The following is an 18,320-nucleotide window of genomic DNA, read 5'->3' on the forward strand; positions in this document are numbered from 1 at the left end:
GGAGATGGAAAGTGCACAGTTTCAACAAGGTCGGCGGAGAAGAGGCAGTTGATTGATTATGTATGCGGAACTTACGCCAGGGCCGGGGATAGGTCAACCCCTCCCATCATCGCGGTGCAGGTGATTGTACTGGAGAGGGAATCACCTGCGCAGTCGGCGATTGATCTTTGTACCCCCACCCTCTCTCTCTCTGCCTCTCAGAACATCCCTTTCCGTCGCGGTGCATTTCACGTGCTCGGATACCAACGCGAGGGTTGTGCCCAGAAGACGATTTCTTAGTCGCTCTAAGTCTGAGTCTCCTCAATAAAACTTCCCCTTCACATTTTACAGTCAACGCCTTAATCTCTCTGGTAATAAAGAACTAAATAACTTATCCACTGACATTATGAGTCGGGGCTTTCGATAAGATTCAATACAAATCCATTTCGAATAGAGTGTAAACTAATTTTCCGCAGTGTGAAAAAAATTTATATAAGTATTGTGCGAGGCATTTCCGACCCAAAGATTGAACGAATGATCAATCAGAAGGCGCAGTGGCTCTTCATAGTCAAAGAAGAAACTAAAAAATGAAATAATCCAATTTCGAAAACATTAATCTCCTCGAATTAAGGGGAAACCCGCAGTGATTTTGTTTTTAATTCTACCTTTGAGGCGATGTGAGGGATTTCTGCACTGGACCAGAAGCGATGAGCAGGTCCTTCTTGGTTACAGTGCCGTCACGTGATCGAGAAGGAGAGAGGGAGGTGAGGTTGCACCTGGAGTCCATGCGTATGATTCACTCATGGTCACGGTATGCAAATCTTCGGGTCGTCGTCTTGGCGGCGGCAGAAGGAGACGAGGCTCCCTCCCCTTGTAAGAGTTCTGAGATTGAAGCAGCTTCCATCTCTGGTTGGTGAGTCGCAAATGTTGCGGTGTCCTTGGGTCTTGTTACAGGGATTCATGCCATGCGTCCTAGAATCGACCCTTTCAAGCAAATGCGATTTTAAGGCAAACCTAAAAGGGTACGAGAAAAAGAACAACTTGTTACTTGATGGCTTAAGATCAATACACCAGGATGGAATTCTTATGACTGAAGGTAATCGTCCGCCTGGAGAACAAACATCCTGCGACTCATTATTAGAGCCAGTAGAGTGTCTGGTGTATTCAGACGTGCTCATTTAATCGCAATTGGGTAGCTTCTTACGCCTGAGAACATTTGATTGGCGCGTTGAAATGTCCTGATTGACATAAAAATAGGAAATCATCCAATGCAAATATTGGAGTAGGCTTCCATTGTGAACATTTTGATTCTTTATTCTCGTGTTAATTCCAAAAGATCATTTTCTTCGCGGGCATCCGGTGACAACGTTGATGACGCCTCACGGAGCGACTATCTATTGCATAGAATCACCGCTTGTTTACCCAATGTAATTATTGTAGAAGGATTCCATTTAGGGGTTTGAATATCTTCAGTTTCTGAATTTGCCGGAAGAGCCTCAGTCAATCTTCCGAAAAGTAGTAATGACCAAGCTTTGACAAATTCCAAAGAAACTGCGGGAGATGCCGCAACAGTCACTTTTAGCGGAGTCATCCGCTAATGTGCATTTCAGTGCAACAATTTCAGAGTGTAAAAATCATTCGCCTTGACTGGGATATCCCAGTCAAGGCGAATGATTTTTACACTCTGAAATTGTTGCATTGAGATGACCAAGCTTATTTGCATCTAAAGATTACTCCGAAAGCTTCCGCAAAGGTGCTTGGCTGGGGGTGTTAGGTCACCGTTCATGTGGGCAGAAATATTAGTTCATATATGCATTTGAATATATATATATATATATATATATATATATATATATATATATTTATTAGCTAATATGCAAAAACACCAGTTCAAATACATGCCTACATATGTACATCATGCAATAATTGTTGTGCTTCCAATTTGGTTTAGATCGCATATCGTGCGAGGGAAGAGCGAGAAACTGTCAGCAAATGTTTAATTTTCTCTTGGTGGTCGAATTTATCGATATGATTTAATTCCATGATACGTCATTCCCTCAGTGTTGCAAGAAAACTCAGTTATCCTGTACCTTTCTAAAAGTCCAAGTTTTGCCTTCTGTCTTCGTGAATCAAGAGGCTCTCCCCCTGATTCTCCCAGCATACTCTTTCAATTTAGAAAGATGTGTCCAACAATCTATTCACAGTGGTCTTCTGGCTATAATGAATATTGCGTGCGTTCAAATATCATGTCTTTGGACACCCTCGTTTGTACACCAGTTGTGTTGTTTTTCAGCTCTCCTGGATCTCCCTTTGAAACGTAGGTGGCAAAGAGAAGAGAATGGAACGGAAGAAATGAAATGGGCTTCCTCATTGCCGGATAATGAGTGATTTCATGCGTCTAAGCATTAGGGCTCAGTGTGATATGAAGTCAACTCTCATAACTACCATGACCAAATTTCGGGGTGTTTTCTTCTCTTTTTTATTCCACCAATGCGTTTTTTCTTGACTGATGGGTTTCTTTTTTGCTCGGGGATTTATTTCAGTTCAAGATGTTTCCATTTTTTTAACTTCATATAACCGATTACCCGATTGAGACTTTTGAGGGAAAATCCGACGAAGGGATAAATGAGGCTGTGGGAGATATTGAGAGAAGTAGTGGGAAGATCATGATAAAAGGCATTATGATAGTTGAGCGGGATTGAAAGTACAAAGAACTGATGAATGAAATAATGCAGGGAAAATTAGAGGAAGCCCACGCGAAATGTAGTACATAATTGTAGTCAGGCATCATTCAAAACATAGCTCAAATAAGTAGATTACCGATGATGATGTCAAAAGGTCAAAAAGCGTTGAACTAAGAACTAGGACGTTGAGTAAGGATGTTGAGAAAATATTTCTGAAAAATTTTGTATGGAGCGTAGTTATGTACGGCGCGGGAACTTGTTAATTGTGGCAAGATGACAGGCGTAGATTGGAGGCTTTTGAACTACGAGTGTGGTAAAGGATGAAAAAGTTGAAATTGACAGAAGGAAAACAAACGAGAAGAGCTAGGCATGGCGGAAATGGGGAGGATGAGGATTGTTGGGAGAAATCCAAAGGAGAAAGGAAAGGTGGATGATGGGCGATGGTATTTTGAAGACTGTTAGAGAGGGGAGAATGTTAGATAAGCGAGGAAGTGAGTTGGGATGAATGAAGGTAGAATGTAATGGAGGAAGGGTTTACTGTGGTGTGGAATAATCAGTTTGTGTCTCGGGCGAGGCTAAGAAATGTTAGGGATGTTAAGTTTGCGTCTATCCAAAACCTATCTCAAACGGCAGACTACCTAACGTACTAATAAAAATAATACTAGTATGTCTATTCGGAAAGGTGATGTAGGTCTGCTTACAGTCAGTTATTTGTATAATTCGACGCCAAATATTTACCTCGGCGCTCACGGAGCAATGGAATCGAGGTCCAGGTCGATCAATGATCTGGAAGGAAGCTGTTGCGTCGCCGTTGCGCTGCACCGACATCTGTGTCGCTGGCGGCGAGGTCAGGTCATTCGCCGAGAAAAAGAAAGGTCACTTCCGGAAAAAGAAATATCCACGTATTCGGAAACTTTCTTCTTTCTCACTAAGAACCCTTTCGCTTTCATCTTTCGTCCTCCTCATCTCTCTCTCTCTCCCTCTCTCCCCACCTCCCTTTCATTTCTTTCCTCCTCTCCCTTGTCAAGGGCTCACGCCTTGTGGTGAGACCTTGAATATCCCATCTCATTCCGGCAAAATTAGAGGGGGATTTGGAGGGATGAGAGGGAAAGGCGACGAGGAGGGATTGAAGCAATCACATACACAGGAATAGCAGTGTAATATGGGTGAACCGATTTTTGATCGTGTAAAGATTTCGATGAAATTCGGCAAATTTGTTCCATAGACCGTTAAGGTGTACACATGAGGAAAGAACGGTGCATCATTGGGTCAGTGGTATCGGAATCTCGACATTTTCGAATATTAAGAACCTAACTGAAGTGACATGTTATAATTTCGCAGAATTTGCAGAATTATCAGTTAAGCGTGTGATTAAAATGCTTATTAAGGGCAGAATTTGTTGTGATTCATTGATCTTTTCACGATAATAATAAGATACAAAGCTGAATATATTAATGAATAATTTTTTTCTAGTTAGATGTCATTATTTAAAAGTTTAAAATAAAAAAAACACGTTAATGGAAGGTTGAATGTTACACTAAAAATTGGATTGTTATTTTTTAAGTAGGTAATAATCTAATCTACTTGCAATTTATGTAAATCAATTTTTTAATCCACCCAACTCATGAAAAAGTTTAGAGAAAAATGTTGTTCCATCATATTGCTGCAACGATAATGTGATTCAAGGGGAAATTCCGACATTTCCAAAATTAAATTTCTTTGTTGAATGGAGGGCGACCAGACTTTAATTTTTTCACTTTTCGCAAGGCAATTGTGCAACGATGGTACGCTGCCGGGGGCTGATGCTGGTGGGATATCGGAAAGATTATTATGTGGAACGGGAAGGAGAAATCGACTCGGAAATGAAATAAGTCCTACGCTGAGTGAAGAAAGAAAGGGAGTGTATTGGTGAGGCTAGAGCAAAGGCGCGCTAAAATACATACGAGGTGTGTTCAAAAAGTAAGAGAATTTTATCTTTTTATGAAAAATTATTTGTTTATTCTTCAATATTCAAGTTGTCCCCTTCAAAGTGATCCCCTCCTGATATAATAAACTTATGCCAACCAATCCTCGAAGCAATTCTGATAAGCACTTTTTGGTATAGCCTTGAGCTCTTCGAGCGATGCAGTCTTTATCTCCTACATCGTTGCAAACCTCCGTCCTTTCATGGGTATCTTCAGTTTTGGGTGCAGAAAAAAGTCGTAAGGGGCCAAATCTGGCAAATATGGTGGCTGTGACATGATTGTGGTGTTGTTTTTGGCCAAAAAAATCTCTTAAAAGCGACGATGAGTGATGAGGTGCATTATCGTTATGCAATGAATTATTTTTCCACTATTCCCGACGTTTTTTTCGTATTGTTTCTCGCAAACGGCGCATTTCTTCAAGATAATACTCCTCATTGACTGTAAAAACTTGTGTCAAGAACGCCTGATGTACTTTTCCACGGTAATAGAAGAAAACAGTGAGCGAAACCTTGACATTTGATCGTACTTGGCGTGCTTTTTTCGGTCTTGGTTCTCTTGGGTTCTTCCATTGGGACAATTGGGCTTTCGTTTCGACGTCATAACCACATACCCATGATTTGTTACCAGTTACGATCGTTTTGAGCAAATCAGAATCATCATTGACGTCATTCCGCAGCTCCTGAGCGATGCTCATGCGACGGTTCCTCTGGTCAATATTAAGCAATTTCGGAACGAACTTCGCTGACTTGCACTTCTCATGCCCAAAAACTCCGCCAAAAACTGCATTGCACGAGTCAAACGATATGCCAACTTCCTCATAAACTTCTCTAATAGTGATTCGACGATTTTTCAGAGAATTTTCTTCACTGCTTCACCGTTTTCATCTGTTGTCGACGTGCTGGGGCGTCCAGAGTGGGGTTCGTCATTGGCATATTTTCTGCCATTTTAGAAGAGATTGTACCACTTTAAAATATTTCTTATTCAGAGCGGACTTAAAGTGTACCACTGTCAACTTTTCAATTGTTTTGGAGCAATTAATTTTATTTTTTTTACACACAATTTGATGCAAATTTTTGGATCCATTTTTTTTAATGGCAGAAAATCGATGAAACCACCAAAACAGGCCTAAAATTTTTGTATTTCAATAATAAACAAAAGATGCTATATCATTGAAACTGTAAACAAATATTTGGGACATGTGTAACAACAGGACAAAATAAAAAAATCGAAAATCGAATTTATGTTGCCCGCGAAATATGAAAAGTCACCTTACTTTTTTTAATACACCTTGTACCTACCAATTCTTGTGCATCTGGCACATCCACGAGCACGAAATAGTGCATTCGCGATCATGATGGGCAAATTGGAAGAAGCCGGAGGGGAAGAAACGGGAAGGAGAGACCCGACATGTCTGCCCACCACCGTTGGCTACATCTCCATAGTAATTTGCAAACCGCCGCTACGGTCTTTGGTAGAGGTTGATTCCAAACCAGTCGTGCGACATCAAAATTTAATGTTAATTGTACGCTGGTTACTTTCTGGAGAACTTAAATTATTTAAAAAAATTGACATATTTTTAATAAAAACTTACATGAACTATGATAAAATATTCTAAATTAAACGAGCATCGCAAAGACTCCAGGACTCGCGCCATTAAAAATTCAGCGTGGATAGTTCAGATACAAATACCGACAGATATTGAATAAAATTGATCCTAAATTTCCATGCCTTTAATAGTAATCCGCATTTTTATTTCCTATTAACGCATCTCCTTCTTTAGGCTTTCTCAGCGTTATTTGGAGATTTCTTCGAGCTGTATCTCTGACGCCCGTTTTCTGTTATTCAGAATTTCGCTATCCGATGAATAAGGCTCCGTCCCAGCGTGCACCAATGGAAAGGGGGGGGGGCGTGACCATGCGGTTTCGCACCTGTCACCTCACGCGTCGAAGCTCGCTACATCGCCTCGCGGTCGCGTGTAGTGAGAGTGATCGCTTGCGGTCAAAGAACATCTCGGTGAAGGACGGCAGATGTAGATCAGAAGTCAAGGGGTTAAGTGGGAGGGTAGGGAAGAGACTGGAGCGTGATAATGGCGCATTGGTTTCAATTCGCCGAGGAGCCGAAATCGATTAAGTGAGAGGAGGCAAAGTCGCCGCAGAATGAGAAAACATGCCGGAGAGACACAACGGAATAAATGATTTGGCTGTTGTAGGGAACTCTGGGCCAGCTCCGATATCAACCGGAAGAAAATCGGAGAGAGATATATTTCCAAACTAATAGATTTAAGATGACATTTGCCCCGAAGTCGGCAAGAGAAAGAAGAAACAGCTGCGACTCGCGTCCACTGGGTAACAAATGACATCATTAGGTAGTTTTTTATTTTAGAATTTATCGTTGCAAATAGGTAATGGCAACGGTCCAGTCTGATCAATGATCACTCTTACAATTCACATACATACGTACACGCACAAGAAAAACAAATAGGAGACAAAATATTCTTACGCACAATGACACATCAAATACAAACAAACTTCCACATCACATACACACAATATTTTAATAAGTACAACAGTATCAATGAAGTTTATCACCCAGTGGTTACTTTTCCCTTATTCTTAAAACTTGGATGGAAAGGGCTCAAACAAACCAAAAGACAGCTGGTTCCAATCAACAATAGTTCTGTTTAAAAAAGAGCATTTTTTATTATTTTTTGCGTTCTAGTTGAGAGTATTCGGGGTTTCTTCGCCTCTGTATTATAGCTACAGGCACAAACCTATGCAAACACCTATTGCGCATTTTCGGAATAATGTCTGAATCCTTTTTTCTTTTATTTTTTGCCCGTCTTTGAAGCTTGTTTTTTCTGCTTTAAATACTTCAAATCTCATTTAGACATTTCTGGTTTGTTTCTTTGCTTGTGCATAATCTTTGCATAAATTATTTGCACGCATACATCCCCACGATAATTATTTACGTTAGCCTATCGGCCTAGGTAGATTTTGGATGGACAGATGCGAACCACTACTGCAACTTCTAAGCTCCGAACTTATCACAACACTCGTACCGAACAGCCCCACATTTCTAGGAAACCATTTTTCAATTCCAATACTTTTCTTTCTGCATCTACATAGTACCATAAAGGCCACCACTAAAATATGTGGCAGGGAGTCATTTAGCATCCAAAATTAAGTTTTTCTTAATTGTTATTAAAAAAAGAGACGAAAAATTAATTCAAATAATTTAGAAAATTACACGCGTAAACTACTGGTATATGCACCTCGGTGTCTGAGATACTTTTCTACGCATTCTCTATTGAGTATGCGAGACGAGCTGGTAGTAACAAGAAGTATAAAGTAAAATAAACTAAATTTGGACGTTTTAAAAGGTTTCGAAAATGTGAACCAAGGTCAGGGCCAAAGTGATCGCTCGAAATTCCGGAGAATATTACACAACTCCTTGGCTCCCCATGCCCGATCATATGGACATTGTGTCACGCTGTTTTGCTTTCCATCGTGATTGTTATGGGCGCGATATGTTTGATGATAGGGAATGGACGATTTACGTGTACATGGAAAAATACAATATTGAGATATATTTACCAGGTAAATCTTTTGCACCTAACTCAAGTCAGCACCGCTTACGTATGCATTGAGTTATGCATTCACTATTTAAGGCCCGATATAATGTCGGCGCACTCGAGTATTTCATGTGGTCAGTAGCGGTAATTTGAAAGCTTCGGCCTGTTCGTATTGCCATCTTTTTCCAGAAATTCACATACAGTGTACGCGTCACACAGAGTTCTCTCGACTTTCTTGACACTGCACCATTCAGTCGAAGGCTGTGTGAATCTTTTAAGAGAATGTTTGTCGGTCTCGTTACTTCCCCATAAACGACAATACCATCTCCGAATGGTCTTCTCTTGTTTTTCGCTCTTCAGTTGACATCATCCATACTTCTAATGAACGTTAACAATTTCATCAGTCACACTTAAGTTCCATAGGAAATTACTCGTATATCTTGCTAATCAAAATGCCTTTGAGTTTATTGTTAACTTTTTGTTTGCGACTGTGGAAAAATTCGCAAATTTAGTTTAAAATTTCTTTATTCATTTCACTCCCTTGAGGCTTACGTATCACTTTGGCACGTGAAAATTTCATCAACTCCATAAATAACGCATCTGCTTATTTCTTCCTTCCTCCTGAATTTTTTAGAAGAACACAAACTAAAATTTAAGCTTTCCTATGCTCTTCTATGTTCTATAGCATTAGAACTTCGATATGAAGTTTTGCCCGTCGAGAAATTTGAAAATGTTGTTTTCTGACATTTTACAGGAGAGGGAGGTTTATGAAAAGGTCGGGAGATTGGACATTTTCCATACTTCTTAATGCATGATAATATGCGTCAACTTTTCCGATGATGGAGCATACGTACGCCGTTCTCTTCCATTATTCCCTATGATGCAGACGGACTAGCATCCACTGCCAGCGACCTCTGAAAAATTCTCGAGGGAGTCTCAAACAATTACGGCCAACGACAGCTTTGAGACAACTTTTCGCGCTCGAGCACTCTTTAAATAGTGAAAGTGAAAGAAATTAAATTTGTGATGGAAGGTTTTCGAAGACGATCGAGCTAAGGTTCACCGGCTGCAGATGTGCGTGACGGACGAGTACATCATCTGAATTCCTGAGCAAAGTTGCTCGTAGTAGTTATGTAACTGTGGTCGCGTTATGTAAAAGCATGGAGTTAACCCAGTGTGCGTTGAAAGAATGTCAAGGAAATCGCATGTCATTCATTGGGACATTCGCGAGGCGGAATGAATGGCATTCTGCGATGCTTCATTCGACATAAAATACGCATATAACGACTCATGGAAAAGTATATTATTACTTCTCAACTGGTGGCTTCATGCACCCTTACGGAGTTTGCATCAAGATGCCAAATTTATGTCTTTTTTATATAATATTCCAAAATTCTAGCCATAAGTGTACAATATCAAGTAACGATGATAAAATAGGATCTTACGGTGTAATTTTAAATAAAAATTGTCGTCGGAATGATGATATTTTAAACACGCTCTTGTGTCAGTGGAGAGCCACAATGAAAAGAATTATGGATTAATAGTGCAAAAATACGTGCTGTTCCCACGAAATAATGATATTATGTGCGCTATAATACATGATTTGTAACTATGTTAATATTACAGCACCTACCCGCTTATTTTTTAAATGGCATTAATCAATACGTGGGAAACAATAGCATTCTGTAAATCGCATTGTTTCAAATACTGGGTCGAATCCCGGCCAAGGCAAATGATATTTACACTCTGAAATTGTTTGCATGGTAATGCACATTTAGCTGATGACTCCGTTAAAAGTTGCTGCCGCGGCATTTCGCCAAGTTTTTTTAGAAATAGCCCAGGTAAGTTTTAGAGCATTTAAATCATTAACAAGAACCTCTGAAAGGTTAAGAACTGTATATTCCCATTATATATGTCTTCACAAACTACGATAGAATGAGTAATACATTACTTTCCATCAATTGTACTTTAACTTTACACAATACATTAACTCAGGTGGCACATTGACTCGTTCAGTGACCGACAAACCTCCTTAATAAAAAATTGTTCCCCCAAGGACAAAATATATGTAATGTTTGCTGTTGCCTGCCCTGATCTATGATATTCTAAGCATTTCACACATTGGATACCCACCGTGGCCTTGAGGGACCTACCTGTCGTCCATTGGAATGTGTTTACTGTCAAGAGGAGCGACAGGCCTCGCGTGATTGGAATCCGTGCCCCAAAGTTAGGCCCATTCGCTGTTCTCTCAAACATTCTAAGGCGTTAAATTCCGCATGAAATGAGGGGAATTCAGAGAAATCAAAACTTCGTCTTTCGATCAAAAGCATATTGAATGGACACTATTTTTTTGAAGACGGTCGTTTCTCTAAACTTTATCGCTATTCGGAGGCTAAGTCCGTATAAATCTTTTGAGATAAGTCGATAATATCTTCAAGTTGTCAGAACAACATTAAGCAATACCATGAATTTCACTACATTTAATTCACCTATCAAAAAAATGAATCAAATAAAAAAATTCATGGGTAAAATCTAGTAAAAGTAAAAATAGAGTACTTCCATTATTAATCGCATGCGGAAATACTCACTCCCCTTGCTCAGATGTTTATAAATGTATGTCGTAGTTACAGAGACGTTGAATAAGGATGTTAACAAAAGACTCTTCAAAACATTGATGTGGAGCGTCGTTGGGTACGGTGCGGAAACAAAATCGTTTTAAGCAGGATGAGAGGCGTAGATTTGGAGGCCTTTGAAATAAGGGTGTGGAGAAGGATGGAGAAAGTGAGTTGGAAAGAAAGGAAAACAAAGGAGGAAGTGCTGGGTGCCGGTGGAGTAGGAGAGGGGATTGTTTGGAGAAATCATAAGGAGGCAGGAAAAATGAATGCAAAGAGTGATTGGCGATGGGATGTTGAAGAATTCGATGGGGGCAGAATGTCAGGCAAACGAGGAAAGGGCAAGAATAAGATAGGAATGTTGGACGGAATGAAAGGAGGTACAAATGAAGTATGCGGAATTTAAGAGGGGTTTATTGTAATATAATGGAAGTCAGGTTGTGTCTCGGGCGAGAATAATCACGGGTGTTAAGTCTGTGTCCATCCAAAGCCCACCTTAAATGGTAAAATAATAATAATTCACAGATTTAGGTACTGTTTGTGACAAGAATTCTCGGCACTTGAGAAACCCAAACAACAAAAATAATACTTCTCTTTTCTGAATTATTTAAAATTTTAACGGGAGAGGCAAACAATACTCATGTTCACAGGCCAGAGGAAGTACTTTTCGTCACTCCATCAAAGTTCGATATTTTATGAACTCTCCATTGATATTGCAAATAAATAACGGGAACCAATTAGGTGAACGATTAACTATACGTAAGTGCTCACAGAGAGACTGATTAATGGAGATGAAGTTTTAACAGAAAGGAATATCAGAATGGCATCTCAGTGTACGACCGAAGGGAAATTACATTTAATAGCCCTGCTTTAAATTGTCATAATTTATCTTGAAGATATTGAACTTTCAGCACGTTATCAGCTATTTTCTTGAATAAGCAATTACTGAACATAATTATTCTTTAATAATATATTTCACGAATAATGCCAATGGTTGTTGCAGGAGACAATACAGTGATTATTATATTATTATTATTATTATTATAAATACACATGTGCTAATAGACACTGTCAAGTGGCACACAAGTCCCAAACAATTGCAAAATATAATACATAAAACCAGACAAACACAGATATCTTAAACAAAACAAGTGAATCCTCATCCCATTTACAACCATTAACCAGCAAGAAAAAAAAAGATACATAAAAAAAATTAAGCTATAACATATAATACCATACACCACACATAAATCAAATTTTTACATATATACCTTACATCTATTCTTAAAAGTATACACTCTGTTAGGAAAGGGCTCGAATATTTTTGCAGGTAAGGTGTTCCACTCAACAATTGTTCTATTTAGAAATGAAAATTTTTTTTTATTTGTCCTCTGTGCCCGGCATTTTATCTTAAATTTGTGATCATTTCTGCCTATAAAATTTGGGTTCCCCGCCTCTTTCCTAAGATCTGCCCAAGCTTTCTCCCCCTTCAAAATTCGGAACATTCCACAAAGTCTGCTTACTTTCCTTCTAGTTTCTAGAGGTTCCCAGCCCAGCGTTTCTAGCATGTCAGACACACTCTCCATCCTCCTATGCTTCCCCAGTACATATCGGGCAGCCTTTCTTTGCACCTTTTCCAGTTTTTTAATATGACCTTCTTCATGAGGGTCCCATACAAGAGAAGCGTACTCTAAAATTGGTCTTACTAGGGTCTGATAAGCCTTCTCCTTGGTTGCTCTAACGTTATAGAAGCTTTAAAAAATTCATGTTTGAAATGAGACTAGAGAAAATCTTCTGTTAATGTAGAAAACACTTAATTTGAAATGTAATTTTCATTAGAGTCTACATAGTTTTCGTTCTTGCCGGTGAAAGTAGTTGTGTGGTATGTACTAAAAGACTTAAACTAAAGACAAAGTCTATCGTTCAATTCATAGGCAGTTTCTCTTTAATTATGGATACCCAAGGCACAATTACTTACCAGTTAGGCCCGTCCATAATCAGGTAAGCTTTCAGTGATTTTTCCAGCATGAAGTTTGGTGCAAGGATAAGCTTATCGCAGTAGTAAGTTCCCATTTCAGACAGAAACGAGATCTTGCTTACAGTGGCTTGGACATTTTTAAGGCCGTCGTTTCGTTACCTGAGTTGATTTTTACTGCCGGGCATGCTTATCGCTGATTGGTGACTAGAGCCCCTCCCCTCGGAATTCGTAATGGCTTCATCGAGGTCCTCCCGATTGAACGCGTCAGCATGTGGTGTCCAATCGAGCTCTGAATCACGCATAAAATACGGTCAGCTTTGTTAGCGCGACGTCCTGGTCAACCCTCCATTTCTTATAATTACTAAAATTGATCATATAATAAAATTATCAAACAAGGCTCGACAATTACAACGCATTGCAATTACTATATTACACCAGATATTCTTAATTTCTTTACTACAAATCTCACGGGAAACATCGGAGATTTCAATCAGTGAAATCATTAGAATATTTATAGGTCACGGACCTCAATCGTCACTTCGGACGAAAATTTCGTCAATCCGACGGATAATTTTCAGGGTGAAATGATTTTTCCTGTCGACGGAAATATGCGCCGTGAACTTGAATATGGAGTCATTATCCTCCTTTAATATCTTGCTTCAGTAATCCAGAGTTTTAGGGAACAGCGTCAATTAACGATTCCATCAATTTGAGCCAGAAAAAAATCCACGAAGGTAAGAATTGGAATGGAAGATGAGTCGAATGAGTCGCGTGGGAATTTTTGTGCGCATGGAATTAAGTCCTAATGGAAAGAAGGTTTACTTAATGTCAGAGAACGGAGATTAACAACTTGTTTACATGGATTCAGTCAAAAAAATTAGAATTTGTTAACAAAAGTATTGGTCGCTAATACAATAAAACTACAGATATCTCGATGCTGGTCACTAGTTAGTCATAATCGCTCAGAAAACGATTCTGATCGCTGTGTTATTCACGACTAAATATCGCATTGATCTTTCATCTTACGTGTATCTTAGATGGTCATCCCTTCCGGAACTGTTTTGCACGCAGCCCTCCGCTTAAGTCTTCTCCGTACACCGACCTCCTTATGCCCACACCTTTCCTCACTTCCACAACTGTAATTACGTGTTGCATCCATCTGATATCTTCATCTCAAGCTCTTCCTACTCGCTTTTCCCTTCACGACGATTTTCTTCGTCAAGATCCATTGCGTCTCTAAGTGTTTCTGATGCATGAAATATATCCCTTCTTCTCTTTACATGTTCTATCGGATTTCTTTCCCCTCCTACTTCTCCTAGAACCTATCCGTTAGTTACGCGATCCGTCTTTGTCATCTTCGCCTTTCTCCTTCGGGACCACATTTCTAAAGCTTCTTATCCTCTCCCTTCTGCTGCTGCTATTTTTTAACACATTATACTACCCAAAACCTTTAATTAAATGGATATGATTACATTTATTGATTTAGGGCATGCAATGATATAAGTTGTCCTTGACGAAACATTGAGGTTATAAAATTTTCTCTCAAAGATTATAGGAAATAAATACAATGAGTAAATTCAAGAAAACAGATAAATGAAATTCTCGAGAAGAAGGAAAGCTAAGCTAAATATTAAAACAGGGAAAGGGAAAGAAAAAACTAGACCAGGTGTAGAATTTCATGCATTGGCAGAACTTAAGAAGAAAAAGAGGCTTTGTGATGGGAACATAAGGAGGAAAATTGCATCAGCGAAAGAGGCATTTGGAAGAAGGAGAGTGCTGATGACTGAGTTATGAGATTGGGTACTCTGAGTAAAGATGTGAAAAAAATATTAGTAAAGAGTTCAGCACGCAGCTCAGTGCTTTTATGAACTGGAGACCTTGTCTTCGAGGCAAGAGGACGAGTAAAGATTGGAGGTTTTCAATACGTGCGTGTGGTGGAGAATGGGGAGTATAAGTTCAGAGAGGAATACGAACTCTATGAGTTCATAAATAGGGTGGGTGAAGAGATTAGGTTACTGGAGGGAATCCGGAAAAGGCAGAGGAAGTAAATGGAGGAAATTTTGAAAAGGAATAGGATATCGGAGGCCGTAAAAAAGAATGGAGAACGTTGGGAAAGCGGTGCGTAGAGGAAGGAAGAGAGCGGGCTTGCTAAACAGCATGAAGGCGGCGTTAGAAGTTATAATGAAATGAAGAAGGAAATAGGATTTCCCGCGATACTTAGAAAGAAATTCCAAAGAAACTGCGGGAGATGCCGCAACAGTAACTTTTAACGGAGTCATCCGCTAATGTGCATTTCAATGCAACAATTTCAGAGTGTAAAGAGGATGGCGAATGATTTTTACACTCTGAAATTGTTGCATTAGAAAGAAATTGTCGTTAGGGACGTCCAAAACCTACCTTCATACAAAATAAGGTAGAATACCTTAATTGATTTTAATGATAACATTCTTGGAATTGCAGTTATAATAAGAACCTTCCGAATTGAACTCCTACGAAATAATATTCCCAGGTGATCAATGATAAGGCCGAACTCCTCCAACGAATTTCCTTCAAATGTCTCCACTGAATCCATTTCTCCAGGCGGAGTGAGGGGCAAATCGAACTGTGAAACGGTTTACAAAAAAAGAGAGCGACAATAATTTAAAACAACAAGGAGCCCTCCCTTCTGACCCCGTCTAACGCGTATTATTCCCGAAGTGTCACTTCGCTATCTTTTTAGTCCGTTTCCCCCATAACGATTTTCTCACTCCCGGCAATCTCCCTCTCGCTTCTCCTCCGTTCGTCCTGCATATCTCTCTGTCGGTGGAGAGAGAGAGGGGGCGTCCGCACGCGAGAGTACTGGCCTACGTGTTCAGACCGGTCCTCCCTCGTATCTTGGATTTGAATAGCTCCCCCCCCCTTGCCATTTCAGAAACACCTCCACCCCCCGTTCGCCCGCCGCATCACAAGTACGAAGGATAAGAAAATTAGTCTGAACTCGAAAACAGTCCGATTACCCCGCCGTCAAATGCCGCGTTTTCAAACGTGAGCATATCCTCATTAGCAATTGTCTTCTGCTCACTGCAGTCCTCTTGCTTCTTCCATAGCTGGGGATCTTACCTGCTGTGCACCAAAAGTCTCCCATTTGTTCCAGCCTGCAATTCCCAAGTCTCGCTTGAATATCCTCTCCCTTAATTCGACTGCAGACCATTGTCTTGGGTTTATTCTTGTTTGTCTTGAGGTTTTCATTGTTCATTCCCCTTATTATTATGGCTCCGAATTTGTTCATGCATGTCAGAGTCTTATTTACTGTTTTTTTAAAAATTAGTTCCGAGGATAATTCATCGATCCATGGCCCCACATTCCCCTTTCCTATAAATCCTTCACTGAAGCATCCGATTCTAAGATTGCAGTCTCCTCTCCCAACAACGTCATCAGTATTCTTTTCCTCCAGTATTCTGGGGTGCATTTCGTCTTCAATGAGAACATTCTCAATTGCTATCCCGAATTGCATTGATTTTTGCTTAGTCCTCACAAAAATAATGTCTAATGGTTCTTTTAAGCTGCTTCAAAGTTTTCCTGGACAAACTTATGATACATCCCTTCCACTTTACACTACTTCACATGAATTCCTCATCCATAATTTGTTTGCTTTCCCAGTATTTTGGCTCTTCCTCATTCCTTGAATTTGTGCATGTACTTTCTTATCTCTTCTTGTAGGTACGTCACTTCTTCTGGATCGTGGTTCGTTTCATTATTTTCAATTCTTTATCTATTGTACTTTGGTATGCCATCTTTCGCTTAGGAAAAATTTCTAATTTCTATGGTTTTACATTGTTTTATTTGGATTTTCGAATTTGAGATAACAATTCGTTAATAACTTCAATATGATCACTGTAGATGTCTGCCCCCATATTAAACGCATCTTTGAATTATTTCATTTGATTTACACGGGGTAGGATTTCTTTCCCGTAAATCTATACTTTACTATACATTACTTCTATGAATGAAATCAATTTGGATCTTAACATCTCATGGTACCTTACATGCATCATATCTCATTCGTAATTTTTTTGAAAGAGCGTGTTTGCATCCACATATTTCTCCTGTACGGAGAACTCTAAAAACCTTAATCTTTTTTCGCTTCACATCCCTAGTCCATATCTTCCCATTCTCCTAATCTTCCCATACCTTCTTGGCGTATCTCCGGCGATCGCATTCCTGTCTTCCGAGATTATTAAATTTTCCTCTTCCTTTCAAATTTAGAGATAGAGAGAGGGAAATAGAAGATTTACGACACGAAAGATGGCCAAGACCGTCGGACCGCTACCTGATGCTTTGGAATCTCGTTTTACTGCAGGTGTTTCGCACGCGATACAAAATTCAACGCGGGACCTTCCTCAGTTGTTCCCCGTTGATAAAAATAGAGTGCGATTTGATGAGAACTGGGGATTAGGATTCGGAAGAATAGAGGCGATCCTCTCGGGTGACTTGTCCTTCGGGATGATGGATGGAATACATCTCTCTAATCCCGGGTCGAAGGCACGATCCAAGCAATAGGAACACATAGGCTCACTTTCCCCCGAGGACATTCATTCCCGTGTTTATCACGCACTGACAGAGCCATCAAAGTAGTACATGTATCCACGTCGTGGGATGCAGGGGGAATTTTGATGCATGTCCAAAGATTCCATAGGAAGCCTGTAATGCCAACTTAGGAGGAAAGTGCTACGAATCGGTAACCGAGAGGAGATGAGGCTATAGGAGACACCTAAATCACCTAACCCAAGCTATCTGGGTACCCACCAATGGTGACCATCGGCTTTACCCTGTACACGCAATCTTTCTTCCGCAACCATCTCCTACGTAGTATGTACATCTTTCCGAATGACAATTCTGTCTACTCAGCGATACTTTCTGAATTAATGAAACGCTCCATACGCAACCACGGTCGTTCTTCAACTGTTTTACAGGTTGACGCGCGGTTTGGTTATTTGGCAAAATTCGTCCGAGGGGGAAGAGAAGCTGCCTAGATGTAAAAAGATAGGACGAGGTAAATATTTCCTCGTATTTTTTATTCATTTAATTTGGTACCCTGAAAGCCACCGCTAGGGTGTATGGCAGGGAGCGAACACACAACAGACTAATTTTTACCCGAACATGGCCCTAAAGCGGTCGAACAAAGTTATTATGATCCCTTATCGTTCGCGAAAAAATTGACATCTTAAATCTATCTGTTCTACACTTAATCTCCCTTATTTTATTAGCATGATCTCTCCTACCGTAGTACGATGGGGGTAATAATACCTTTTCAACATCTCTGCTAAAGAGACCTCCTTCCAATTTATGAAAAAGATTTAATCTGTAATTTAACCATCGCTACGTGAGTGATTCCCAGCTTAGCTGCTCTAATACTTGGGATGCGCTACTATATTTATCATAAGAACGTTTTATAAATCTAGCTCCTCTACACTGCACGCGATCCAATTCGGCAATCAATCCAACTTCACAAGGATCCCATATACTCGCAACATATTCGAAATGATGCCTAGC

General features: G+C 39.9%; 1 protein-coding gene across 1 annotated transcript in view; it reads left to right on the forward strand.

Moving 5' to 3' along the window:
• Window positions 1-686: 686 nt before the first annotated feature.
• The window catches only part of LOC139694137 (sialin-like), a 56,393-nt gene continuing 38,759 nt past the window's right edge, over window positions 687-18,320 (forward strand). The window contains exon 1 of the mRNA XM_071592568.1: window positions 687-892. Within this exon, the coding sequence (XP_071448669.1) occupies window positions 687-892 (206 nt within the window). The remainder of the gene's footprint in view (window positions 893-18,320) is intronic.

This window comes from Hetaerina americana, unplaced genomic scaffold, assembly GCF_022747635.1.
Source record: "Hetaerina americana unplaced genomic scaffold, ioHetAmer1.1.p SCAF_5, whole genome shotgun sequence".
Taxonomy (NCBI): Eukaryota; Metazoa; Arthropoda; class Insecta; order Odonata; family Calopterygidae; genus Hetaerina; species Hetaerina americana.